Here is a 27,674-nt window from a genome sequence, read left to right on the forward strand (position 1 = left end):
ACAGGAATAGTGACAAGATGGTGAAACACTTTCCTGAACATGCTGGACCGCAAAACGACTTACAGAACCGAACCAAACGGAGCCGCTGAGCGGAAACACGGCATTCAGAACCCTCCAGCCGGGTCAGACAGAACCCAAGAGCTGTTCAGATCCTGGGCTTTTGCAGCTCCTCTTTAACAAACCATGTGTTGAAACGACCAGACCTGCTTCCTGTTGAACGTCCTCAGGTCTGCACTGCAACTTTACTTTAGATTTTATTTGAGCCGTTGAGATGTCAGTCGCCTGCTTCCGGTTAAATGGCTCCATTGTTGCCATGGTTACACATTATAGCAACTGCCCAAAAGAAAAGAGCAACAGCGTACTTCTAAGGTTCGAGGCGATAAAACAACAAACAGAAATCTAGATTTTATGAAGTCCTTCTTCCGTACGGTTTGATCCGTCCGAATCAACCTGCAGGTTCGCTCCAGATCTTTACACTCCTCCATCGTCATCACCGAACCAGGAGCGAGACGCCGGAACCGCCGGCCTGATCGGTTACCATGGAAACAACAACCAGAGGAGGAGTAAAATGGTGAGATGCTCTTTTTAATACAGGTGTCAAACAGCCTGGCTCCTGCAGCTCCAGGTGGAGGAGCCAGAGCTCAAACTGCCTCTCAGAGACCCAGAAACAGGCAGAGATGCTTCTTCAGTCAGTCAGTCTGCTGCTCTCACAGGGAATGAAACACATGTGAAGCTGTGGAAGGTGTGATGGTGGGAAACGCTGCCCTGCAGACACACACAGAGCCGCGGGAGCAGAGGGGGGTTGGTGTTCCTGAACAAAGCCGACACTCGCTCATGCTGCCATTACAGTTACTGAAAAACAAGACATTTCCTTAAAGTCCTTTGAGTTTTACAGTCCAATCAGAAAGGAAATCAAACCAGATGCTGCCTCCACCAAACCTGTCCAACCTGCAAGAGACAGAGAGAATCAGATACCAGCAGCAGGAATTTGGGTCGTTTAGAAGAGAAACAATAGAATTAATGACGTTTTCTCCTTATTTATTCATCAAATGTCAGTTTCAAACTAACTCAGTAAATCTGTAGCTTCAAAATAAACAAGGTAGATATTTAGCTTGTATGGTGGTGGCACCATGATGATGTGGGGCTGACTAATTCAAAGTAATTAAATCTTAAGGATCAGTAATAATCAGTGCGTACAGTTCAGAAGCGTCACTGCTGCTCCTCGTTCCCGGCGCTGGGCGTCCGGTTGCGGATCTGACTCCTTAGCTGTTCGATGAGTTCCGGGTTCTGCTGCTGCATCTGCTGGGCGAACTGCTGCCCCCTGCAGGCCGAGCAACACACTGCAGTCAACAACAGCGCCGCGCTTCAGGCCTGACTGAAGGAGCGGGAACTCACGCCTGGATGAGGCCGGACAGATCCGCTGGTCCCTGAGCTGCTGAGGCTCCGCCCACTCCTCCTCCTCCTGCTCCTGCTCCAGCACTGCCGCCGGCCCTCCCACTGCCGCTGACCCCCCCGCTGATCTCCCACTGCCGCTGACCCCCCCGCTGCCGCCGACCCCTCCCCTGTCGCCGACCCCTCCGCTGCTGCTGACCCCCCCGCTGCCGCTGACCCCCCCACCTCCTCCAGCTCCGCCTCCTGTCGCTCCCATGCCATATGCGCCTGACATCATCCCGGACATCCTGAGAGAAACCATGGAAACGGATCAGGGATGGAGAGGAGGAGGAGGGGGAGGGATGAAGGTGAGAGACTTACAGCTGCTGAACCTGAGGGTTGTTCATGAGGGTCGACGCCTGCAGAGAGAGCAGCATCAGTCAATGTTCAAGGTCAGTTCAATGACACTACCAACAGAAATTCATAAACTGATGTCATGGAGCCAACATGGAGCCGGCTCCGTTTTTATCCTGATGAAGGCTGAAGCACTCCTCGTCTTCCTCACTTTAAAAGGAAACCAGCTTCATCTTTTTGACAGGATAAATATCTGAGTATTTATATCTGAGACTCCAGGTCCTCCAGCCCCGCCTCCAGGCCCAACTCCAGCCCTCCAGGCCCGGCTCCAGGCCCGGCTCCAGGCCCGGCTCCAGGCCCAACTCCAGCCCTCCAGGCCCGGCTCCAGGCCCTCCTCCAGGCCCGGCTCCAGGCCCAACTCCAGGCCCGGCTCCAGGCCCGGCTCAAGGCCCGGCTCCAGGCCCGGCTCCAGGCCCTCCAGGCCCGGCTCAAGGCCCGGCTCCAGGCCCTCCCCTGGACTAGAGGCAGTCACAGAAACGGGTCTGTGTGTCACATTATTCTAGCACATAGAATCGTTTCCAGGAATAATTCAGACGTTTCCCAAAATGGCTGAACTCGTCTTGTTTTTCAGATCTCCCCAGAAACCGGGCCAGAACCAGCTGACCCTGTATGGTCGTCCTGCTCTCATGCATGCAGACGGTCAGGTGATCATTTCTTTACGTCAGAGCTCACCATGTTCATGAAGCCGGGGTTGCTAAGCAACCCAGCCAGGTCGATTCCTCCCAGACCCGCCGCCGACTGAAACAGAAGAAGAAGAAGAATGAAGCGGAGACAGAACCGGCCCAGGTCGGACCCGGTCCGGTTCCTCTTACCGGGCTGGACGTGTCCATCTTCTCCTCGGCGATCTTCATGTTGGTTTTGTAGGTGTCGTTATCCGGGTCGAGCTCCAGAGCCTTCCTGTAGTAACCCACTGCCTCCGTGTGCTTATTGAGGCTGGCCAGCGCCAAACTGACACCAGAACCAGAACCAGAACCAGAGAGAGAGTCAGGAGGAAGAAACATGGCACAGAAACTGGATCAAGTTTATATAAATGAGCCACAAACCCAGCCAATCACAGACAGTTGTTATTCCTCAATAATATTCAACTGAATAAATCAGCAGAAAGTCTAAATTTGGCCCAAACTGCTGACATTATTGAACAAATAAAACTAATACAAGAAATAATTTGTACCCAACGAATATCGAGTTAAGGATACAAACACTTATCGTCAATTTTAGGTCATTTTTCGTTAAATTTACTTTACTTTTAAAGGTGAATATCAGAACCACTCAGAGTCTGAACAGAGGTTTGGTGGAACCTGGGAAAAGGGGCGGGGCTTCACTATTCAGACTTAAAACCAATCAGGGATAATTGGTCGTTATGTAAACCGAGCTCCAACAGAAAGACTCACCTCAGCATCAGATTGTTGTCATGAGATTTAGTTTTTGCACTTTTACAAAGTAAACTATCCTTTAAATCTTAATATCAGTTCAGATGTTTGTGTTGGTCTCACCCCATCCGGCCGTACGCCTTGCTGTAGTTTGGGTCGATCCTGATGGCCCGTTCACAGTCCTGCACGGCGCCGGCGTAGTTCCCCAGCTTGCTGTACGCCGCAGCCCTGAAACCACAGCAGGACATGGGTCAGAACCGGGCGGCTGGAGTTCTGGCCGGACCGGGTTCTGGCCCACCTGTTGCAGTAGTAGACGGCGTTCTGAGGGTTCAGGGCGATGGCCTTGGAGTAGAACTCCACGGCTGCTGCAAAGTTTTCCACCTTCATCTGGTCGTTCCCTGCAGAGCAGAAAACACAAAACAGATCCGCATGAGACAGATCCTCCAGAACCAGAACCGCAATCTGAACCTGAACCCACCGTCAGTTTTCAGCCGCTCCGCCTCGGCTTTCTGCTCTTCTGTTGAAGAACTGGGCGCCGTGTTGTTGTTGGCGTGGGACTCGGCTGGGAACTGGAAGACACAGAACCATCAGAACCATCAGGTTCCTCTGGACTTCCTCCGGCAGCAGGAACTGACCTTGGCCGTGGCCGAGGCGAAGATCTCTGGTAGCGTCATGGGAACAGCCAGACTCTGGTCGTCCGTGGAAACGTCAAAAGCCGTCTCCAGACATTGGACAGCAACTAGAAGACAACAAGGAGGTGTCAGGCAGCAGAACCCGAGCAGAACCGGTCTGGACCCGGTTCCAGCTGTGCTCAGGACTCACCCTCCAGGCTCTCCTGGGCGTCGGAGGTCAGGTCTCCGGCCTGCAGCTGGTCATGGAGGAACTGGATGATGGAGAAGGCGAGGCGCTTGCTGTCCGTCATGGTGGACGCTCTGTGGGGGACACCTGGACAGGGGACAGAGGACGCGCCTTCATCACATGACTAACGGGTTAGTTCACTGGTGTGGATCGAGCTGATCCAAACGGGAACATGTCTCCATGGAAACAGCAGGGGGTTTTGTAAATGCTGCCTTGCTAGCCCAACCTCTAACCTGACCTTTGACCCCAAACAGAGAAACGATCACAGACTCCAAGTTGGAGCTGCAGCTGAAGAAAATTCAAGAAAGGATCTGACCTGCGCTTTCTGCCTGACTTCCTGACCAGAGCATAGCAGGCGGATTAGCAGCTGCAGAAATTCATCTCCGTTTTCACGTGACTGACGGGTTAGTTCATGTCAGGGTCATGAACTAACCCGAACATGTCAGAGACATGAACTCTGACATGTCAGGGTCATGAACTAACCCGAACATGTCAGAGACATGAACTCTGACATGTCAGGGTCATGAACTAACCCGAACATGTCAGAGACATGAACTCTGACATGTCAGGGTCATGAACCAACCCGAACATGTCAGAGACAGATTCCTCTACAGGAGATCACCTTCAACGACTCTGAAGAAACTTTGATGATATTTAATTTCCTGGTTATGTTTAGCACCACCTACAGGAGAGGGGGCGTAACTACAGCAGTGTTTCTGTGTGGGCGGGGCCTCCGGTAGATGAGGATCCCTGAAGCTAAGCCTGATGGGAAATCAAGTGACCATAAAAAAGACAGAACATTTAATCAAGGACTCACTACCGTGTTCTGTCTTTAAACGCTTCAGTACTCAACCTACATCAACAGTGATGTAATCATTGCTGGGTTTCAGTCACGTGACCCGGATGACGTGCGAAATTCAGATGGAGGTCCGGAAGTGGATTTCTCCGGCTCAAAACAAAGCAAAATGGATCACAACGAGTAGCTAACGCCCTAAATAGGCTGGAACAGACGAGGCATCTTGAAAAAATAGGCGTATATTTAGAATATGATCTATTATCTCGGTAAAAAAAGATTTCTCTAATAATCTTGAGGATTTACCGGCATGGAGGCGAAACATAACTAACTACCAGGAGCTGCAGAGTTCATTTTATAAGACGACCAGAAGAAAGTTTTAAAAGCCTGGAGAATCAATCATTTAGTTTCATTTTGGGTCAAACATTTGGGATCAAAAGCAGCTTTAGATGGATGTGACTTGTTTCTGCCGGGTGAGTAGCGAGTTGTGCTATTTAAGTAATTAGTCTACGATAACGATGCTATGCTAACAACGAGCTAACCATGTTATTTTATGAGCTTTAATCTCCTGGTAAATCATTTATTTAGCTTCTGTAAACCAAATTCATGCTGGAGTTGTACGTTAATGTTGAGTCGCTGCTGGATTCAGGTCAACGATTTGCTCCGATCTACAGAAACTCCGAGTTCGGGTCTTTTCGGGTCTGTTCGGGTCTGGAACAGTAACAGCTCACTGAATGGCTGGCAGGTTATATTTAATTTATTTAGCTTTTTTTTTTTAGTATGAAAGTCCCACTGAATAAACGTCATATTTTCTGTCCGTGACTCGCACTGAGCTAGCTGCTAACAGCATTATCACTCAGAGGACAACCAGGCATAAAAATAATATATCTACCTTACATATGAACGCTTGTCTTTCTAAGCAACTGTCCAATAAAACATCTGAAAATTTAAATGATGCGATCGTTACCTGTTAGAAAGTGGCGCTGCAAACTGGCATTGTTAGTTTCTGCACCTCCTGTTTTTAGCTGTAGATTGTGATCCACTTTTCTCCTCTTTTTTCAGTAAGTTTTTTAAAATTACCTCCCTTGTGACCAACTACCTTCAAAACACGAAAATAACATTCATCTCACTATTGGAACGGTTGGAACAACCGTACAGGACTCAGATTTCAGGCATTTTGATGCTGGATCAACAGAAATAAATGGGCTGAATTTACTTCCGGCCTCCATCTGCATTAGGTGACGTCGGTGCTACGTCATCTGAAACCCAGCAATATAATAATGCCAAAACAAATTTAATCTAAAGGAGAATGACGGCAGATCAGTGGGGAGAAAAATCATCTTCCAACTGAAAGGTTGTGGGTTTGATTCCAGCTTTACGTTGATGTGCCTCAGAGCAAGGCACTGAGGCGCTCAGTCTGCTGGGTTTTAAAGCGGATGTTTCATCAGGTCTCTGCCTCTCGGTGGGTTTATTTGATATTCTTTCTGTTTCCGTGGTTCTTCTGAGTGGGCTCCACGTCACGCACATCGAACCGGGATTAGCCGTAAGAATGTTCTGGCACCACCGGGCCCGGGATCCGCATCTGGTCCCAGCTAATGATCCAGAACCCAGCTGCTGGCTCTGAGCTGAACCAGAACCGACACCTGCAGGTGTTTCGCTTCTGAAGGAGTTCGGAGCCAGACCCAGTTTCCATGTTGGCTAACTTTCTTCTATAAACTGGAGCCTCTAGATGTGAACATCTGAAAGCTTCCAGAGCCATCTAATACGCGCCGAACCGAGCAGCAGGTCCAGATGTCTGAACCGGAGGACAAAATGGGTTCGTAATTCGTCGCGGTTTTCTGTCCCACGGAGTTTTTATTGTTTTTAGGTGGAGTTCGGCGCGAACGCCAGCTCACAGTGCTATCGCCCAAAAAGCTAACGGTCCCATCAAATTCTGGTTCTGCCGTCAAACTAAAACGGTTCTGGTTCCGGTTCAGAGCCGGAAACACAGCGGCGGGTGGTTCCTACCTGGTGTCTCCGGGAATCAGGTGAAAAACCGCCAGGTAATCCCGACGTCAGCCGCGCTGGGTAACCTCGCTGTACTAGCTAGTCCTGGAGCTGCCGCGGAGTGATGACGTCACCCGGAAGCGCCGTGACGTAGAGGTTTTAAAAAATCACCCAGAGTTGTAAATATTTTAATTCAAAATGACATTTTCATTCAAATCTTTTTTTTTAAACTTTTTTCAATTTTAATTTTAATTTACAATTTAAATTATAAGCTTTAAACAAACACAAGTTAAACCTTTTTATACCAAAGACTGTAAAAATGTTCTGTTCTCCAGAACCACAAGATTCTGCAGTTACTAATCCACAAGAAGCACAAGCCTTTAAGAAACTGGCTGCTCATCCAAGGTGACTCATAGAAAGTTTAGTGGAAGGAAAAAGTATGTAGGGAAAAGGTGCACAAATCCTTGTGCACCTTGTGCAGAACCTGGACCCTCAGGGCTACAGGCTTCCAGGGTTGTTCTGATCCAGAGAAACAATATCCTTCACTTTACCCATAACTACCTCAGATGTTTCACCTTATCGGCAGAACATTATGACCACTGATGTCTGGATCAATAAGCTTCAATATTACAACATTGAACCAGTATTTCACATCCAAGAGATAACAAAATCAGCAAATGATAAAAACCTGAAATAAGAAAAAATCTAAATACATTTAAATTGCACATATGACAAATATTTATTCGTCTATATTGCTTTTTGTTCTCTGAATCTGAGAATGTATCAATATACAGTTTGACAAATGAAGAGGTCAACAATTGATTTCCTTTACATAATTTTACTTTTATAAAGATGAAACTTATTAAACAAATTCAGACTGATAAGAATATGGAAGAGGAATCTTTCATCTTCAAATCTGTGATGAACATTTTCAGAATAAAGGGGGGAAATCAGATTATTGTAAATGCTTTGAAGCCTTTTTATTTAGTTTAAAATAAAAAATCAGCACTGTTCCTTTAATATAAGTCACATTCATATCCAATTCAACAAATTCTGATCAAATCAATAACTTAAAGCCCCTTTTTGTGTAGTTCGGGATGTTTAACTATAACAGCTTATGAGTAGGAGATTCGCTCTTCTTGTGCCTCCTGAGCTCCCGTAGATCCCTTCACATTCCTGCTACTCAGAGGTGAGTTCAATATGGAGCCTCCTCTGCTGCTCTGTTTTCCTCCTAAATGTCTCCATTTATGTCCTAGCGATCACTCTGAAATGTTCAGGGTTTGCTTTATTATCTAATCGAGGCGCTTCATTTCCAGTTTTAACGGTAAATATCAGTTTTATGAGCGTTTTTGTGGAGCCAGTTTAAAGGACATTTAACGCAAAGCCCCCTGGTGGCGCGTCGCGACACTGCATGTAAAATGTAGCGATCTGTAAGAAAAATAACAAAAAATGTAAATATTATATTTTAATATTATTGATCTCATTCATTTGTATATAAGTTTTATACAAATTAATGGAGTCATTGTTATAATGTATTTTAGAAAACAGCAGTAATTGAGTTAGAGATATTTATGAGGTGTAGAAATGGAGACATGACCTGTGATCTGTGGTGTTTGACCTTAATGACCGTTTTTAAGAGTCTGAGGACACCAACCTGTGAAGCCTTGGAGTGGCAGCATCATGCTGTGGGGCTGCTTCACTGCAGGAACCACAGCATAGATGCTATCGGTGAATGACTGATGCCACATCTAAAGCCAGGAAGCTGAAGGCTGGACACAGTTGTGTCTTCTAAAGGGTACAGTGTCCCTCAGCGGCTCACAGTGTTGCTGAAGCTGTGGTTGTGGTCCCTCACGAGGACAGTCCTCAGAGTTCAGAGGTCAGCTGGACTAATTCTCTGCTTCCTGGAGGCCCCAGAAGTCCAGCTGTCTTCTGGATGTTTCTGCTAAATGTCCTCCTTATGAACACAAGGTCCGATTCCAGGAGTTTAATCATCCAGACGTCAGTGGTCATAATGTTCTGCCAATCAGGTGAAACGTGTGAGGTAGTTACCTGTTCAGGCCACTAGAGGGAGGCGCTGCTCTGACGATGTTGGTGTAAAGTGCGCTTCTGTCTGTCTGTCCCTGCAGGGATGCCGTAGTCCCTGCAGGACGCCACCTTTCTCCCAGGTTTGTCCTCATGGTGAAGAAGGTGAGCAAAGATCCAGAAGTTTACATAAACCCAGTAAAAGACACCAAAAGTTAAATCAGAACAACATTTTCTTGTTTTAGATCAGAATAAACTTTATTTTTATAAATGCCAGAAAATAAATGTAGTGAGAACATTTATTTGTACGTTTGCATACATCTGCTCAGTATTTGTCTGATGTGGGTCAAATATTTTGGGTTGTCTTCCACAAACCTCTGATAGATGAACTGACACGGAGTTATTTAGCCGTTTACCTGTGGATGTATTGTAATGATGCACCTGGAAGTCTCTGCTTCCTGGTTCGACTCCATGGGAAAGTCACAGCGTGACGGGAAGCTGTGGGAGGAACTGGGGAACTTCATCCACTAGACGGCATCGTGAGGAAAGAACCTAATGTGAAAATATTAAGGCAACATCTAAAGACGTCAGCAGGAAGTTAAAACTCTGGATGGACAACAACCGTCATCATGCAGAATGGTTAGAAAATGGCTTCAGAAGAGGAACGTCGGTGTTCTGCTGTGGCCGTCACAAAGTCCTGATCTCAGTCCTATGGAGAAGTTGTGGACAGATCTTAGATGGCCTGCAAACCTGACCCAGTTCTACCGGTTCCATTAGAAGCAGTGGACCAGAACTCCAGTACACAATGAAGAGAAGCTTGAGGAAGGAAACCCAAAAGGTTTGACACAAGACATGCAGTTTAAAGACAATGCTACTAAACATCGAGATGTATGCTAACTTGTAAATTTGAAGAGAGATACAACAAAATCTGTAGAAAATGTTCTTGCTGCTTTCCTGACATTTAGCAGATATCCAGTGTTCTTGGTTCCATCTGTGGTTCCTGGTTCTCTGCAGAACGTCCAGCTGGAGCCGTCCAGAACATCAGGAAGTCTTCCTGCTGCCGCAGACACAAGGAGAGGGTCTGCCATGGCGCCTGGTTCTGGACGGGGTGGATAAGGAGCGGTCCGGTCCGTCTACACGCAGCCACACATGGGGAAGGGGAAGGACCTGAGCGACTTTGAGAAGGGTCAGATCGTGATGGCGCGCCGTCTGGGTCAGAGCATCTCCAAGACAGCATCCATCGTCGGATGTTCCCGGGCCGCGGTGGTCAGCACCTTCCAGAAGTGGTCCAAAGAGGGGAAGCTGGTGAACCAGAGACTGGGTCACGGACGGAGGAGACTCATCGATGAAAGCGGAGAGCGACGGCTGGCCCAGTTGGTCCAGTCCAACCGGAAGGCCACCGTGGCTCAGATTGCCGAGGAGGTCAACGCCGGTTCTGAGAAGAAGATGTCTGAATGGACGGTCCACCGCAGCCTGCTGCGTCTGGGCCTGAGGAGACGGAGAGGAACCAGGGGCAGGAAGGACGGAGGAGGACATGTGAACGAGGCTTCCCGTCCGTCCGTCCCTGATGGTGCAGCCCAGGACCTCCAGTCTGGAAGCTCCGCAGCTCCAGGGAATCAGGAGGACGAACCTTCAGGGGGAACCTCAGAGCAGAAGGAGGAAGATCTGCCAGGAGGAAACTGATGATGATGATGATCTGGACAATATAAGTCTTTGGGTTCTGGATCAGCTGCAGGAACTGCAGTGATGAAGGCTTCCTGACCTTCATCCACCGACTGACCATCGGATTCTCTGGTTCCTGTCTGAAGGCCTCGTTTATGGTTCACCTGGTTCCCCTGGGGCCAGAAAAGACGTGTCTGCTTCCTCTTCATTGATTCGTAATAAAAATCCATTTTATTTGTGCTGCACTGAGATGATCAAAAGTGTGAAAAAAACTGTTAAACCATAAACAATATAAACTATGTGGAAGATTCAGGTGATGTTTTTTCTGGTTCCTCAAAGTATCAGAGATGCTTTCCAGAGATGAGCAGAGACGGCTCCGTCCTCCATGGTCTCTGGCTGCTTTACAGGGTCATGGGGTCAAAACTAGCCTGGTCACTTTCTTCGTACTCAATCCAACCGTCCCTTCGGTGCTCCATCCGATTGACCTGGATTCCTCTAGTAGAATTTCAACCGGGCCAATCAGCAATCCGACGAAGTTGTGAATGATGTTGATTTTCTGCTGTTTTCTAACTGTAGTCAGTGGGAGAGAAGGAAGCCGTTCAGTCCGTCTTTGGTTCCAAACGTTGAAGTAACATTAAAAGCCGCTTCGTTTCGATCGGCTCCTCTCGTTTCCGGTAACCTTCACATTGTCGAACTGGCACATTACATCCATCATGGACAAATGTTAGCAGTTGGGTACATTTAAAACTTCAACACGCCTCCAGGAAGCAATCGCTTCTCAATAGCTGTGAGCCTCTGGATGAAGGTTTTCCTTCACTAGATCAGTAGTTCTGAGGTGAGGAGCAGCATGTCCCTGTGGATAACTGAAGGCAGGTCTAAGGGCCGGGTGGCGACCATCATGGCTGCTGTCCTGGACGTCTGTCTGTTGTGGAAAGTTGTGGCAGATCCACATCTTCTCCTGCAGACATACAGATACACAACTGTGTGTCATCAGTGTAGCAGTGGCAAGAGAAGGGAAGTGACCCCTGAGGGACTCCACTGGTCTCTGGGTTTGCAGGTGCAGCATAAACCAACCAAAGGAAGAGTCTGTGATGGTGAAGCAGATGAAGGAGGGTGTTGTGGCCCACAGCTCCCAGCAGAGCTGCTTCAGGCCAGTGGACAGAGTTGTTTATGTCGCTTTGTCAGAGATGGTTCTTAAGACAAGAATGGAAGATCGGACTTTAATTTGATCATTGGGATCACGAGTGAGCTGGGCGGTCTGATCCTGACCTTTGTAAGGCAGGAGGGCAGGGTCAGTTTGAGGGTCTGGGTCAGAACCAAGGCGAGGAGTGGTGTGTGTTTTCAGCAGGCGGACGATTCATTCAGCTGAAAACGGGGTGGACGGTCATCTCTGGCCTGGAGGTTGATTAAACCAGACCAGCTGGTTATTCTCATTCATTTTAGGCCTGGACTTTGACTAGTCCATTCTTACATAGAATATATATTACAGCACATATAGATTTTTGATAGAAAAGAACATCTGAACATGACTTGAGGTTCATCAGAGTTGGTATAGTTCAGAGATGCTCAACACGCCTGAGGCGCTTAGAAAAACATTCACTGAGATCCAAAACGTCTGTAACTTTTTAAAGATTAAATAAATACACCAACAAATTAATAATAACAAATTAATAATCGCTGATTAATAATCGTGACAAACATCAAGCCTGACAACCTGATATCGTAACGGACTGAATGTTTTGTTTCTAACGTAATCTCTGCTCGGCTTGCGGGACGCAGGCGGTTGCCATGGCAGCGGGTGTGCTTAAACGACAGAGAGTGAAAAGGTCTTCATGGTTTAGAGCTGATCACCTGTTCAGGTTGTTTTGTTTACCTGTGGCTCATCACAGCCGCTGTAGTTTCTGAACGTTCAATAAACGACAAACTTGGACTGATGACCTCGTTCGTCTGAGTTTACGGCACAAACATCAAATAGGACAAATGTATTTCATTTAGTATTTAACAAATAAATGGCTACTACCGTGATAATTATGTGAAATTTAATTGTCTAATATTTTTTAAAATAGTTTGGTGTTCTCTGGCATCTTGCTTTGAGCTGCACAGCCTAAGAGGAGCTTTATTGGCTTTTCCTCCATCAAACATGATATTTATTATCGTCTCTTATTTAGTGGAAATATTGATGTTGATGAGATTTTCTCCAAAATGATAACCTTTAGCAACCTTTAAAGCTCTGCTGTTGAAAACGAGGAGCAACATTCACAGATGACTGAAATAAAATCCAGTCCAACATCTGAGGTGATTCCTCTGGATCCTGATGGAGGAAAAACATCCCGACTTCACTAGATGAGCTTTAACCCAACAGAACTCTGTGGTTCCTCCTGTCAGGCTGAAGTTTCTCATATTCAAACCAAAGTTCAGATCTACCATGACTGAGCTCTGGTTTCAGAGCGTACCAGAACCAGAACCAGAACCAGAACCCATGTGGTCTGGAAGTCATAACAGCCGCCTCAGTTTGTAACCAGCTTCTGACGGAGAAACCAGTGAGCTGCTCCCAGTGTCAGAAACAGCATCCGGTTTTCTGTCACTTTAATGTTTCTGCTATAACTGATGGATATTTGCATGTTAAATAAGACAATACGTTAAAGAATTGCTGTTATGACTTCCAGACCACATGGGTCTTCTGGTTCTGGTATGCTCTGAATCCAGAACCAGAACCAAACATGGAGTAGCAAAATTCAGCCAACCTGAAGAAGGAGACGTTATTTTTTGTTTTCATTACGAAAATAGGCCCAGTGAAGTCAGTGTACTTTCTCTGTTCATGCTACAGAGTTACAAAGAACAAAAAACGCCAAAATGAACATAAAGCTTATCAGCACAAATTATAAATGCGTCAAAGTTGGCTATAAACTAAAAATATGGATGAAGAAGACGAAACCGGTTCTGCGTCAGATTTCTGAGCTTTTCTCCAGCACTGGGCGGTGGGGGCGCTGTTTCTCACCGGAGCAGGAAGTAGCCGTGTCACTGACTTCCGGTTAGCATGGTTAGCCGGTTGCCAGAGCGTGTCCAGGTGTGTTGTGAGTCTGCGCAGCAACAATGTGTTCCGTTGAGCCTCTGAGAGAGTTTATCAGAGAGAGACTAACTGCTGCTGCTGAAGAAATCTTCACCCAGCTGGAAAAAACCATCGTCCAGTACGAGGAGGAGATCGACCGGCAGCGGAGGCTGCTGGACCTCAGCTGGAGACCCCGAACCGAGCAGAACCCCGCAGGTGGGTCCGGTCCGGCGGGGGCAGCGGGCTGCTTCTGGACTCAAGTTAGAACCGGCCTGAAAGGTTCGTGGGAGGAAGATTTATTTCAGATTTTACTCTGAATGTTGTGAAGTTTCAGCAGAACCACGAGAGGTTCGATCCAAACACCAGAAAGCAGATCAACGTAACTGACTCATCATTATAGAGACATATTGATACCAAAGTAGGTAATAATTCAAGTTGTAAACTCAATAAGAAACATCAGACCTGTTACATTATACTCACATTTCTGTGTATTACACATAATATGGAGACAACTAGTTACTAGACGACCTATTAGGATCCGACTAAGATTACACAGTTTTACTTAACAGAATAAAGTCTAATTATTACACTAGAAAGAGAATAAAGTTGTCCGAAAATAACATTTTTCAACAAAGTCATAATACAAAAATAAAGTCATAATAATGTTAATGTTAATAAGAGAATAAAGTAATAATATGAGCACAAACTGATAAAATATAAGCTAAATTATTCCAACAGACAGAAAGTTGAGATCAACCAAAGTTTATTAAAAATATGAGATATATCTTTTAGATCCACTTAGTTGCCTAGAGGCAGATCCAGTGAGATCTGATGGATCCATGTTGGCCTCAATATGTTGTAGTTTTCATATAAGCTAAAAAAAAAATGCTGTTTGCCAAAACTCATAATTACTTCAGAAATGTACACATTTTGTTATATTTGTCACCCATGGAGGTCGCCATTTTGTCACCGCTGGGTTGATGACGTCATCAGGCCCTGGAGCCTACAGAGGAAACAGGAAGGCTAACTTGCCCCAGTGGTTGTTTATCATATCGCGTTTGACTGGTGTCAGTTTAGATAAAGCCACACTGTAGCACTATTTGCTGTAATTTAAAAAATAAAATTGAGACGAATCTGGATCATTTCCCACATGAAAGAAAGGAGAGCGAAAAAACATCTTTGATTTGTACCCACAGGTCCTGTGCTGGGATGAAGTTATAAAGTTAACTACCATTTGGTTCGTCTCCCTCTCATCTTGCTTTGTTGTTCCCCCTTTTCGTCGCCTCTTATCTCTGCAAATGCATCTTAAAGCCTATCAAGGCCAAATTCATCCAAACGATGGAGCTCAGAACAGAGCAAGGCCCCACCTGTGTTCTCCACGTAACTAACAGAGTGCATCACTACAACATTCAACACAGATCTTTTAATAATATGTTCTCTACGCACCTCAGCATTCAGTGTATTTACATGAAAGAAATACAGATCATGTGTTTATTAATATTAATGACTTTAAGGAAATAAAAGTTGCTCTAGAAGTAAATGCAACTAATCTGATTAACGGGTCAAACCGGTTCTGATGAGATCCAGATGTTTTCTTCTCTCCTTCAGGCCTCCAGCAGCATCGTCTCTGCAGTCAGAAGGACGTTTCCACCCAGAACCGGGAGAGGATCTCTGGACCGGAACGTCTGAATGAGGAACCAGAACTTCTGCGGATCAAGGAGGAGCCAGATGATGAGTGCAGCAGCCCGGATGAGGTGCAGGTTGTCCTGAAGGAGGAGGCCGATGTCGGTGAGGAACCAGACCTTGTTGGTTTGGACCCAACCAGAGCCCAGGACTTCCCTGGAGTCACTCTGGAGGCTGAAGAACAGGAAGGAACCAGCAGGAACAAAGAGCGGCGTCCAGGTAGAGAGGCTAGAACTCCCAAAACGGATCAGAACCAGCACTTCTGTACAACCTGCTCTAAGGGTTTCAGCCAGAAGCGCTATCTGACCAAACACCTGAGGGTCCACGCCGCAGAGACGCCCCTCACCTGCCCCACCTGCAGCAAGAGCCTGAAGAACCAGCTGAGCCTGACAGTCCACCTGAGGAGCCACTCAGGTGAGAAACTGTTTCCCTGTGCTGCCTGCGGGAGGCGCTTCACCCACCAGCTCAGCCTGAGTCTCCACCAGAGGGTCCACTCAGGTGAGAGGCCATACAGTGCCAGGTGTGTGGAAGGAGCTTCCTAAGCAGCAGCAACCTGACGTGTCACCTGAGAACGCACACAGGTGAGAAACCCTTCCAGTGTCTCACCTGTGGGAAGTGCTTCAGCCAGAGGGACAACCTCAAGAGACACGTGAAGATCCACCGTGGAGAGAAGCCGTTCCGCTGTCCCACCTGTGAGAAGAGCTTCTACCAGAAAGGTCAGCTGACGGCCCACCTGAGGTCTCACAGCAGCGACCGGCCGTTCCCCTGCGCTGTCTGTGGGAGGGGCTTCTGCGATAGCCATGATCTGTCCACTCACATGAGGACCCATACAGGTGAGAAGCCGTTCCCGTGTCTCACCTGTGGAAAACGGTTCAGTCAGAGAGGGAATCTAACCATTCACATGAGGACACACACAGGCGAGAAGCCCTTTGAATGTCTGACCTGTGGAAAGAGTTTCTGCCAGAAAGGCAACCTGACGGCCCACCTGAGCACCCACAGCAGCGCCAGACCCTACGCTTGTCGTGTCTGTGGGAAGGGCTTCAGCGAACGCTGCGACCTGTCCACTCACATGAGGACCCACACAGGTGAGAAACCCTTCCAGTGCCTCACCTGTGAAAAGAGCTTCAACAATAAGTTCAACCTGATCGCCCATATGAGGACGCACACTGGAGAGAGACCCTTTCAGTGTGGGACCTGCGGGAAGAGCTTCTGTCAGAGAGGGAATCTGAACGTTCACATGAGGACACACACAGGCGAGAAGCCGTTTCTATGTCTCTCCTGTGGAAAGCGCTTCCAGAGGAAAGGTAACTTAATGGCTCACATGACAACACACAGCTAGCTGAGGACTCTAGCATCCCCTTGAACATTCTTCTTCTTCAGCAACACCTGGAGGTGCCATGATGGACTGGACTGGTCTATAGGTGGGTCTCCAGGACCTCAGCATGGCGTTTTGTTAGCTTCCTATGTGAATTAAAGTAATTAAAGTAGTCTTCTTAACATAGACAAACAGTTATTATATAAACTTTTATTCAGTTCTTGCGTCGTTGGAATCTGTTTCCTGCTTCCAGTCATTTCATCTCCTCGTCCCAAATGTCCTGTCTCGAGTCCCAAATAACAAAACTGGAATTACTTTTGAAGCGATGATCAGTTCAGTACCTGAAAGTGTTCAACTAACTCCTGAAGTTCCTCTGGTCACGGTTGTTTTCAGACGTAGAGGACCAGCGTGGTGTCATCAAGCTAACCTTAATGAAAACAAGGTGTTCTCAGCTGTGTGTGTGTGTGTGTGTGTGTGTGTGTGTGTGGTGTGTGTGTGTGTGTGTGTGTGTGTGTGTGTGTGTGTGTGTGTGTGTGTGTGTGTGTGCTGATCATTTGTATCTGGTGATTAAAGTTCCAATTCAAAATCAATAAGCCATCAGGTCTAGCCACGTTAGGTCTCATCACTGATTGAACAATCATTCTCATGAACATGGATGTGAATTGCTCGCCTGCTTCCATTCCTTCATTAGTTCCTCAGTCGGCAGCAGCCTGGAGCCTGGAGCCCGGAGCCTGGACCCCGGAGCCTGGAGCCAGGAGCCTGGAGCCCGGAGCCCGGAGCCTGGAGCCTGGAGCCTGGAGCCTGGAGCCTGGAGCCTGGAGCCTGGAGCCTGGAGCCTGGAGCCCGGAGCCTGGAGCCTGGAGCCTGGAGCCTGGAGCCCGGAGCCCGGAGCCCGGAGCCTGTCTTTCACTGGGATGTTTGAACATGTGGAACATCCTCTGGTGAAATGCTTCAGACGGCCAGCGGAGGGCGCTACAAGGCTGCTGCATGTCCACTGATCCTGACCTCCTTTAGTGATGAAGGGATGATTAGATCGACCCTGACTGGGTGTTTCTCTCTCCTCTCACATTGAAACAGAATCTTAGTATCAACATATTGACTCACTGATTGATTGGTTTCAACTTCTGTTGACTTTAGCTGATTAGTTTTCCTCCCATCCATTAACGTCAGAAACACGTATGGATGACCTGGAACCAGCACCAATATTTCATTTGAGGGATTTTATCACTGCAGACTGATGGTGACCTCTGACCTGGATCCTCTGGGATCATTTTCCAGATGTTTCCTCCTGGAAGACCTTTTCACTCTTTGTCGTTTAAGCACACCCGTTGCCATGGCAACCGCCTGCAGAGATTACGTTAGAAACAAAACATTCAGTCGTTACGATATCAGGTTTTCAGGCTTGATGTTTATTTCACGATTATTAATCAGTGATTATTAATTTGTGATTATTAATCACCGATTATTAATCCGTGATTATTAATACGTGATTATTAATCAGCGATTATTAATCAGTGATTATTAATTAATCAGTAATTATTAATCAGTAATTATTAATCTGTGATTATTAATCAGTGATTATTAATCTGTGATTATTAATCTGATTATTAATCAGTGATTATTAATCTGTGATTATTAATCTGTGATTATTAATCTGTGATTATTAATCAGTGATTATTAATCAGTGATTATTAATCAGCGATTATTAATCAGCGATTATTAATCTGTGATTATTAATCTGTGATTATTAATCTGTGATTATTAATCTGTGATTATTAATCTGTGATTATTAATATGTGATTATTAATATGTGATTATTAATCAGTAATTATTAATCTGTGATTATTAATCAGCGATTATTAATCTGTGATTATTAATCAGCGATTATTAATCTGTGATTATTAATCAGTGATTATTAATCAGCGATTATTAATCTGTGATTATTAATCTGTGATTATTAATCAGCGATTATTAATCTGTGATTATTAATATGTGATTATTAATCAGTAATTATTAATCTGTGATTATTAATCAGCGATTATTAATCTGTGATTATTAATCAGTGATTATTAATCTGTGATTATTAATCAGTGATTATTAATCAGCGATTATTAATCTGTGATTTTTAATCTGTGATTATTAATCAGCGATTATTAATCTGTGATTATTAATCAGTGATTATTAATCTGTGATTATTAATCAGTGATTATTAATCAGCGATTATTAATCAGTGATTATTAATCTGTGATTATTAATCTGTGATTATTAATCTGTGATTATTAATCAGTGATTATTAATCAGTGATTATTAATCTGTGATTATTAATCAGTGATTATTAATCAGTGATTATTAATATGTGATTATTAATCAGTGATTATTAATTTGTGATTATTAATCACCGATTATTAATCCGTGATTATTAATACGTGATTATTAATCAGCGATTATTAATCAGTGATTATTAATTAATCAGTAATTATTAATCAGTAATTATTAATCAGTAATTATTAATCTGTGATTATTAATCAGTGATTATTAATCAGTAATTATTAATCAGTGATTATTAATCCGCGCTCCCTGCACACAGGGCGGCTGGTGGGCTGATTTAAACTCCTGCTCTGATGGTCAGTCGGTCTCTGATTTCCTTTTTCTGTTGTTAATGGAACCAAACGCCTCAACACCTTGCTGAAGCAATAATCACTGAGATCATTATTTTTGTTGGGTCATTAATTTGAACACGTTTTGTTGGTATGTTTCTTTAATCTTTAAAAGAGTTACAGACGTTTTGGATCTCGGTGAATGTTTTTCTCATCGCGTCAGGAGGACCTGCTGGTGTCCACACTGAGCAGAACATGGATGTGTTCCTCACTGAGCAGAACATGGATGTGTTCTGCTCAGTGTGGAACATCCATGTTCTGCTCAGTGTGGAACACATCCATGTTCTGCTCAGTGCGGTTAGAAAGCAGTCAGATCTGTTTTCTGTTGGTCGGCTTTCCACACATGGGCCAAATGTTGTGTGTGATGGTTGGACTGAGGGACCTAAATCTCAATGGTTAATTTTTGTCCCATGGAGTAACACGAAGTGTTAGCTTCAGGCTGAAAGAAAGTTCATTTTCTCATTTGATAAGAAAAGAATTATGTTCTCTTACATCTCAGAATCATAAATATTTTTAATTATTTAATAGAAATGCTGTGACTTATTATTTTAGACCAATAAATGATATTAAGCATTTAAAAATTAGCAGCTGTAAATACCTTTCATCCATTAATGTGTCATATTTTATATTAAGGTTTGGTAAATGTAGTTCTATAGCACATTTTCAGCAACAACACATTAGAACGGGATCCGGCTGCAGTTCGCACTCCCGACACAGGGGGCAGAATTTCTCACGAGACCGGAAGTGGACTTGAGCTTTCTGCGTTAGCTTTCTGAGCAGCAGCGTGTGGCGCGGGTCTGCCGAGGAAAACCTTTTAGGTTCGTGTTGCTGGAAGCAGCTTTCTGGCTCTGAATCGTTACTTTTGGAGCTCTGAATCGGAACTTAGCCGAACCGAAGTCGGTTTCCAGCCCGAGTTTTGTTCTGGTGTGAGCTAACAGCCCGCTAACCGCCATGTTTTTCTCTTTATTTTAAGCTGAACTCGATCTGTAACAGAGTGTTGTATTGAAACCAAAGCAGAAAAATAAGAATCTGATGTTTGATGTTAAATAGAAAGTCAGGGCCGTTCCCAGCTGTCTGGGCCCTGATGCGAGGCCCAGGTGAGGTCCAGCCATCAGCAGACTGATGGTTGCTGCAAAAGGAAATATAGCTCCCGTGCTACAAAATGCAAGATTATTTAAACTGTGTGTTGTTATGCTGGTTTTCATATTTTTAAACAGTTTAAAATACTGAATAAATATTCAGATAGTTATTAATGAAGGTTTGTCTCCAACAGCAACAAGAAGGCAGTTTGGATCCAAGATGGAGGATCTGGGGGAACCGACTCTGCTGCAGATAAAGGAGGAAGAGGAGGAAATGGTGCAGATAAAGGAGGAAGAGGAGGAAATGGTGCAGATAAAGGAGGAAGAGGAGGAAATGGTGCAGATAAAGGAGGAAGAGGAGGAACTCTGCATTAAGCAGGAAGGAAGTGATGATGAAGGCTCAGGATCCAGCAGAGGTAACGGTTTTTCCCAGAGTTCTTTGCTCTCATCTAATCACCTCTGAGGAATCTAGACTGACTGCTAGTCAGTTAGCGTTAGCCCCAGCTACCGTTAGCCCCTCTAACTGGGGCTAGAGTTAGCCCCAGCTAGCTGACTCTAGCTAGTTAGCTGGGGCTAACTAGCTAGAGTCAGCTAGCTGGGGGTTCCACTATGAGCTCCAGTTGTGCTAACAGAAACCTGGTAAACAGACTGGGTTCATACTGGGTCCAGACCATTAAGAGTTTCAAAACTAGTTGGGGAGCCGACCGCTAGCCGATCCAGATTTACCAGTGTCCGCTCCGCTGCGGCTCCGCTGTAAAAACAAGCCTGTTAGTCAGAGTATTGACATCAGTGCTGTAGGGCGGCGGCGCAGGGCGGCCTGCCCAGGGGGCGGTCGCGCCGCTGCCACCTACTGCAGTTCAACTCGGAACAAATTCAGTCGATCAACAAAGATCACCAACAGGAAATTGACATGACGCCGGCTCCGCCCCCATGCTGACGTAGAGCAATCCTCCCCCAATCATTTCTCAGCAACTCGCCAATCAGCGCTCCAAGCACAGCACTGTGACGGATCTATCATAGAAAACCTGCCGCAGTCGGAGAGATTTAGAGGAAAATAATAGATGGTTGTCAGTGGGGAACATGCAATCCCCACAGCCGTTACCCAGAACGTGTAGAGGGGAGAAGACAGTTTATTATGTTTCCAAAGCCAGAAAGGAGTTTGGAATAACGCAAGAAATGAATCGTGGCCTGCAGCCACCTCACGTCCAGATGACTGAAACTGATGGACGGAAACTCCGAAGTTGGTCACCATGAAGGTAACTGGTAGTAAACATCCCAGAGCTTCCCAGTAACAACACTTACTGATAGCTCCGTGCTAACGACTAGCTCCATGCTAACAACTATCTCCGTGCTAACGACTCATGGCTGATAGCTCCATGCTAACGACTAGCTCCATGCTAACAACTAGCTCCATGCTAACGACTCACGGCTGATAGCTCCATGCTAATGACTCACGGCTGATAGCTCCATGCTAACGACTCACGGCTGATAGCTCCGTGCTAACGACTAGCTCCATGCTAACAACTAGCTCCGTGCTAACGACTCACGGCTGATAGCTCCATGCTAACGACTCACGGCTGATAGCTCCATGCTAACGACTCACGGCTGATAGCTCCATGCTAACGACTAGCTCCATGCTAACAACTAGCTCTGTGCTAACGACTCACGACTGATAGCTCCATGCTAATGACTCACGGCTGATAGCTCCGTGCTAACGACTCACGGCTGATAGCTCCGTGCTAACGACTAGCTCCGTGCTAACGACTAGCTCCATGCTAACAACTAGCTCCGTGCTAACGACTCACGGCTGATAGCTCCATGCTAATGACTCACGGCTGATAGCTCCATGCTAATGACTCACAGCTGATAGCTCCATGCTAACGACTCACGGCTGATAGCTCCATGCTAACGACTAGCTCCATGCTAATGACTCACGGCTGATGGCTCCGTGCTAACGACTAGCTCCATGCTAACGACTCATTTTCACAAGCTGGTATTTAAGACGTTTCCCATAGCGTTCTCTCACACATCCAACCAGACTTTGTGTCCCTCATTTTTCCTCTTGGCTTTATCGTTGATCTCTCCATTATTTCCTGCTAATGACCTCACAGACCTGACAGGACTAGTTAGAGAATTTTCTTGCTGCCATCTTTGCCTCAGTTTTGGTTTATAAGACAAAACTGACTCAATATCTTGAGTAACTAACTCACTGCGGTCCGTTAGTCTGCCTTAATAACAGTTAGCCTGTCAGAGGACGGCTCTACTTCTGCAGGGGGCGGGGCCTGCAGGGGGCGGGGCCTGCAGGGGCGGGGCCAGCGTCTAATAATTCACCACATACAAACATTTTCTCTAAACGTTTATCTGCATCAACCTTTTCGCCGTTTGATTCCTGTTTTCTAATGCTGGTAGATTTACAGCCACATAAGAGAGAAATCATTGTTTTTCATACGAAATCAAAAGATTTCCACTTTTTGAACAGTCGACATGTTCAGAGCGTCGTTTCCTTTCCTCCACGGAACCAGGCGAACCCAGACTGGGTCCGTCCTCATGCTTTATAGATCGGGTCGATGGTCCGCATCACTTCCTGGGTTGGATCCCACATCTTCACGTTGAAGCATAAAATATCACGAGATTTAATTTATTCTGTGCTACTGCATACAGCAAGCAGTAACTTCGTTTCCCACAGATTGTTTTTCTTCTGCTCGGTTTTGGAAAACTTTTTTTTTTCCTCTAAATTATTTAGATACATGCAGCCAAAACACACACACACAGACGCACACACACACTTATACAGAGGCGTTTATGGATCCATAAAGATCCAGAGTCAAGAAGTTTTATTCTTTGTGCGAAGCTTTGGAGCTTTTCACCGAACGACGTTTCTTCTGCTGTGGATTCGGCCCACAGTGGAGACGAAGCCGACTTTGCTGAAGGCATCGATCCACTGCAAGAGATGTAAGTACATGGATATTAAATATTTATTTACTTTTGAGAGAAAGATGCATATATACATATATATGTGTATAACATGTGATTGTTTTATGTCATTACTTTCTGACTGATCTGTAACTTCTGTGTCGGTGACGATGTGGAGGAGACGGAGGATGAGGAGAACAAGGATGAAGATGCTCTTGTACCTTCTGTTGGGGATGGAGGGACCAACAGTCTGCAGAGTCTTTCATCCAGCAGCAGAAAGGTCACCAGGTCAGACGTCCAAACGGGTCAGGAAGTCGGCTGGAGGACGGAGCAGGAATTGGACCGGTTGCCTCGTCCTGCGCTGCCTTTCCTCCCCAACAGGAGGCCCGGTGTGCAGCCTCCACTGTCACATGCTGACCGTGGTCCAAGTCCAGCAGAGCTTTTCAAGCTGTATTTCCACCAGGCTGCCATCAGAACTCTCTCTGTCAACACCAACAAAAATGCAGCAAAACGTTTATCTGCCTGTAAAAGCCGCAACTGGACCGACGTCTCGGAAGGGGAAATGTATCAGTACATCGGGCTGCTGATGTACACGCGGCTTCTGAAACGACCAAAAATCAGATTTCTGGAGAACCGGCACAATGTTTCAGCTCTCACATCCGTCCAGAGGAATGTCCAGAGATCGGTTCCTGAGCATCCGGGCCAACCTTCACCTGAGTGACCCGGAGGACGATGCCGTCAGCGACAGAAGGAAAGGCAGCCCCGAGTACGACTGCCTGCACAGGCTCCGCCCCCTCTACGACAGCGTGCGGGTTGCCTGCAGAGCCTCTGTGTTGATGAGCGGATGGCCACCAAAGCACAGCCTGGCCTGATGCAGCGTAGAAAAAGCAAACGGCATCGTGGGCCATCAAACTGTTTGTGCTGTGTGACTCCAGCGGCTACACGTGGACTTCCAGGTTTACACCGGCGTCTGGAGGCGGGCTGTCCTTCGATGCCGTCATGTCTCTGTCCAATAAGACCTTCCTGGGATCTGGGTATCACGTTTACTGTGACAGCTGTTACAGCAGCCCGGCGCTGTTCAGTCGCCTCCATGATCTGGGCTCCGGAGCCTGTGGGACGTTCAGAGACACCAGAGTCGGTGTCCCAAACACCAAGATGGACGCCCTGACCAAACGGTCGCCTCGCGGCTCCATCAGATGGATCAAGAGAGGGGCCTCTGCTGCTCATCAGGTGGATGGACGTGAGGCAGGTCAGTGTGTGCTCCACCCTGCACACGGCCTGTTCAGGGCTGGACGAAAGCATGGAGTTCTGGAGGTTCCAGTGCCGGCGGCTGTCAAAGACTACAACCGCTTCACGAGGGCCGGTCGGACCAGCTGACCGGCTCCGCCTCCTGGCCATTGACGGTCCTGCAGCATCTGGTTGATGTGGCCGTTAGAAACGGCTTCCTGCTCCACAGGGAGCCGACTGGCCAGCGGGGGCAGCAGGTCCTGATGCTGCAGGCCTTTCAGGAGCAGCTGACCGCCCAGCTGTGTGGCGAAGGCAGCAACCTGCACCACCTGCCTGGGGGCGTCTGGTCAGAACAAGGCCACCAGGGGGCGCCGCAGGTGCAGAGTGTGCTCCAAATCCACTCGGTTCATGTGTGAGGCCTGCAGACGCCTCTGTGCGTCATCCTGGACAGGAACGGCCACCAGCAGCAGCAACAAGTGATTCAACACTAACTTTTATTTCACGTTGTTGCATTTTGTCACGTTTCTGCAAATGAAAAGTTTTGCAAACTCAATAAATGTTTTGTGGTTCAGAAGGTCTGTGTGTAACTTTGTTGACAATTTTAAGGGATAAAATTTTTATATTTACAAAAATGTTCTAAGAAAATCGAAACAAATTTGTGTTTTTGTTGCATTTTATTTGGTTGCTATTGATTATTAACATACAGATTTTGAACAATAAGGATGAGGATTGTATTAAAAACGGCTCTGCAGCATCAGACACGAGACAATAAGGATTAATATATGAATATAATATAAGTATAAATATTCCCTTTGATCAGCCAGGTGACCTTTGACCTGTCAGTCAGGTGGCTTAACGTCTGGTTAACAAACCTGTCCTTTATTAATCCTAATTTACAGGAAGCAGCCGCTGCTGCTCCCATTAATACATATTAATGTAAATTAGTATAAATACCTGGAAGTCTGCCGCCAGGTGAAGCGGTAACCATGGCAACGGGCCTGTTAGTAGCAGTACGAGTATTATAATATATTTAAAATGTGCTTTCAGGGCTCATGATGTCCCCTCAAGAATAAAAATACATTTTAATCAGCCATCAGATCCATTGATCTGTGATCAGAGCTCCTCAGGTAGCGGCTCACCTGGACCAGCTGCAGCCATGCAGGATTCTGTCCACACCTTAAATAATCGACCTGTTTTCTTCCGTCAGAGTTAAATGAGCTCACAGATCAAAGAGTTACAACTTTATGAGACACAAACTGAGGGACAGCTATGCAGGTCTCACTCTGCAGGGGATCCATGAGCAGCAGCAGCTACCAGTTCAGGATGAAGGTGGAACAATAAGCATTTAATGTACGACACGTTCAGCTGGACTGCGAGTTCCTAATTTCCTTCACCCGTTTGAAAGGGCGGCGCGTGTTGAGCAGTCGGCTCACAGCACCGTCTGCTCCCATGTTTTCATTTATTTCATTTTCGTTCTGAATAATATCCAATCCTCCAGGCTCATTTCTGTAGGTCTTCATCTGTTGATTCTTAGGATCTCTGCACTGTCCAACAGTAAGTAGCGGTTCTTACTTAAAATCCCTCAATATATATATATATAAATATATATACATGTCTGCATCTCATACTGAAGTACAGAGTCGGTGTAAAACTGTAAGCAGGAACTGTTTGGTTCAGGAAACTAACAGATTTTATTGTTTTTCTTTTTGTCTTGCTGTAGATTTAATCTGTGATGCTGCAGCTGAGGCGGCTGGAGACCCAGCAGCCAATCAGACGTCGGCTGGACCGAACCGGCCAGCAGCTGCTGGTGGACAGACTGGGACCAGCGCCGCTGCAGGGAGTACGTGTTTATACCGGTTATCATAACCAGACATACCAAGAAAAGAATAAATGAATAGGTTAACTTTAACCGGAGTGTGTGTGTGTGTGTGTGTGTGTGTGTGTGTGTGTGTGTGTGTGTGTGTGTGTGTGTGTGTGTGTGTGTGTGTGTGTGTGTGTGTGTGTGTTAGAAACTGCCAGCTGCTTTGCTGATGTCATTTCCAGGCTCTTCCTGCTGTGAACTGCAGCTGTTTCCACATTAATCCTCTTTCTGTGTTTTCATAGTTCTGAATGTTTCTCAGCTTTCAGGTCCGTGGAAAAGAGGCAGAGAGCCCGGAAACTGCGCAGCAGACTGTCGTTAGTCCATGGATTAATCTCAGGTGTGCTATTTCAATTTATTTTATTCAGTAAAATCAGAAGTCATAGCTGCTAGACATTAATTTCTTTAAATGTAATTTTTTCTATCATGCAGAGTCTCTGCTGCTGTTGGGAAAAACTCCAGGAAGACGTTCAGCGCGCAGAAGAAGCGCCGTCCGCCATCCTGACGGTTTAGGCCAAACTAAGGCCACTGTGCTGCTTCATGCGACTCGGACTCTGTTACACAGCGTCACCTCTGACCTGAAGGTCATTTCTAGGGATTCGTGTGACTCTTCCTGCTAACTCTGAGGTGTGGGAGACCAAGAGGGCAGAGTTGATTCAGATGAAATGAGAAATGTAGAAGAATTAAGAGAAATCTCTGATGCTGCTCAGATTATTTTAGACCAACTGAAAGGCCTCTTTGTGGGAATCAACCTCCAGCTTCTGCTGATGGTCAAGAAGATGCATTAAATGAAAACTAGACCAGGGAATTACCTCAAGGATTTAACTGATGGGCTGGGAGGCTCAACTCAGGAACCAAAAAACTGCTGAACCAAGCAGAAAACAAAAAGAGGTGATCTGACAGCGTCAGGAGCTCCAGCAAACGGGACGAAGAGGCTTCCTGTTACAATACGCTGCATTTCTTACGTTTTGCTTTGTGTGATAAGGGAAGGCGTTTTCCTGATGGATCAACTCTACCTTTTGGTTTTTAAGTTTAAGAGAGAAACAAAAGAAAAAAACCTCATTCCGGAGATTTGATTAGATTTAGATTGAAGAAACCTGTCTGATGTGGTCTGGGAAAACTGTCATTGTGTTTTACAGGATGTAACCATGAACTGTGACGGATAACGTTGTTTGGATTTATACTCTTTTTCATCATATGTATCCTGAATTGTAGAAAATGAATAAAAATATAGAATCTGTTGAAGGAATACCTCATTCTTTTGAAAATCCCTTCCCAGTGAGTCGAAGCCTCGTTTTGGATGCTGTCATTTTTAGCCGGTGGTCTAAATGTGAACGTACCTGAAACGTGTCTGAATGCAGCACAAAGATGCTGCTACTCAATATTCTGCCGCATTGCTCAACCGACCTTCAAACTT

At 46.0% G+C, this 27,674-nt stretch overlaps 3 protein-coding genes and 1 pseudogene across 6 annotated transcripts; 3 read left to right on the forward strand and 1 right to left on the reverse strand.

Moving 5' to 3' along the window:
• Positions 1-564: 564 nt before the first annotated feature.
• LOC145551286 (small glutamine-rich tetratricopeptide repeat-containing protein alpha-like) lies at positions 565-6,936 on the reverse strand. Its single transcript, XM_081605807.1, has 13 exons — positions 6,814-6,936; positions 3,978-4,100; positions 3,791-3,894; positions 3,634-3,724; positions 3,454-3,553; positions 3,279-3,383; positions 2,598-2,733; positions 2,458-2,523; positions 1,753-1,790; positions 1,528-1,679; positions 1,396-1,468; positions 1,198-1,321; positions 565-948 (listed from the first exon to the last, which is right to left on the reverse strand). Exons 2-12 carry the CDS (start codon positions 4,075-4,077, stop codon positions 1,210-1,212), a joined length of 1,077 nt encoding a protein of 358 aa, XP_081461933.1. The 5' UTR covers positions 4,078-4,100; positions 6,814-6,936; the 3' UTR covers positions 565-948; positions 1,198-1,209.
• Positions 6,937-8,912: 1,976 nt separating this feature from the next.
• LOC145551280 (uncharacterized) lies at positions 8,913-12,406 on the forward strand. Of its 3 annotated transcripts, XM_081605794.1 has the most exons (3): positions 8,913-8,979; positions 9,199-9,652; positions 9,829-12,406. In XM_081605794.1, exon 3 carries the CDS (start codon positions 9,964-9,966, stop codon positions 10,495-10,497), a length of 534 nt encoding a protein of 177 aa, XP_081461920.1. In that variant the 5' UTR covers positions 8,913-8,979; positions 9,199-9,652; positions 9,829-9,963; the 3' UTR covers positions 10,498-12,406. The 3 variants fall into 3 exon arrangements, with proteins under 3 accessions (XP_081461920.1, XP_081461919.1, XP_081461921.1); XM_081605793.1 differs by having other exon boundaries at positions 8,919-9,652; XM_081605795.1 differs by lacking the exon at positions 9,199-9,652 and having other exon boundaries at positions 8,919-8,979.
• Positions 12,407-13,442: 1,036 nt separating this feature from the next.
• LOC145551265 (uncharacterized) lies at positions 13,443-17,208 on the forward strand (annotated as a pseudogene). Its single transcript, XR_014087091.1, has 2 exons — positions 13,443-13,804; positions 15,134-17,208. The product of XR_014087091.1 is annotated as an uncharacterized LOC145551265 (transcript).
• Positions 17,209-20,158: 2,950 nt separating this feature from the next.
• LOC145551277 (uncharacterized) lies at positions 20,159-27,502 on the forward strand. Its single transcript, XM_081605789.1, has 5 exons — positions 20,159-20,361; positions 20,454-20,675; positions 26,120-26,239; positions 26,520-26,597; positions 26,690-27,502. Exons 1-5 carry the CDS (start codon positions 20,343-20,345, stop codon positions 26,875-26,877), a joined length of 627 nt encoding a protein of 208 aa, XP_081461915.1. The 5' UTR covers positions 20,159-20,342; the 3' UTR covers positions 26,878-27,502.
• Positions 27,503-27,674: the final 172 nt, after the last annotated feature.

Source organism: Poecilia reticulata, chromosome 4 (assembly GCF_904066995.2).
Source record: "Poecilia reticulata chromosome 4, P_reticulata-male-v2, whole genome shotgun sequence".
NCBI lineage: Eukaryota > Metazoa > Chordata > Actinopteri > Cyprinodontiformes > Poeciliidae > Poecilia > Poecilia reticulata.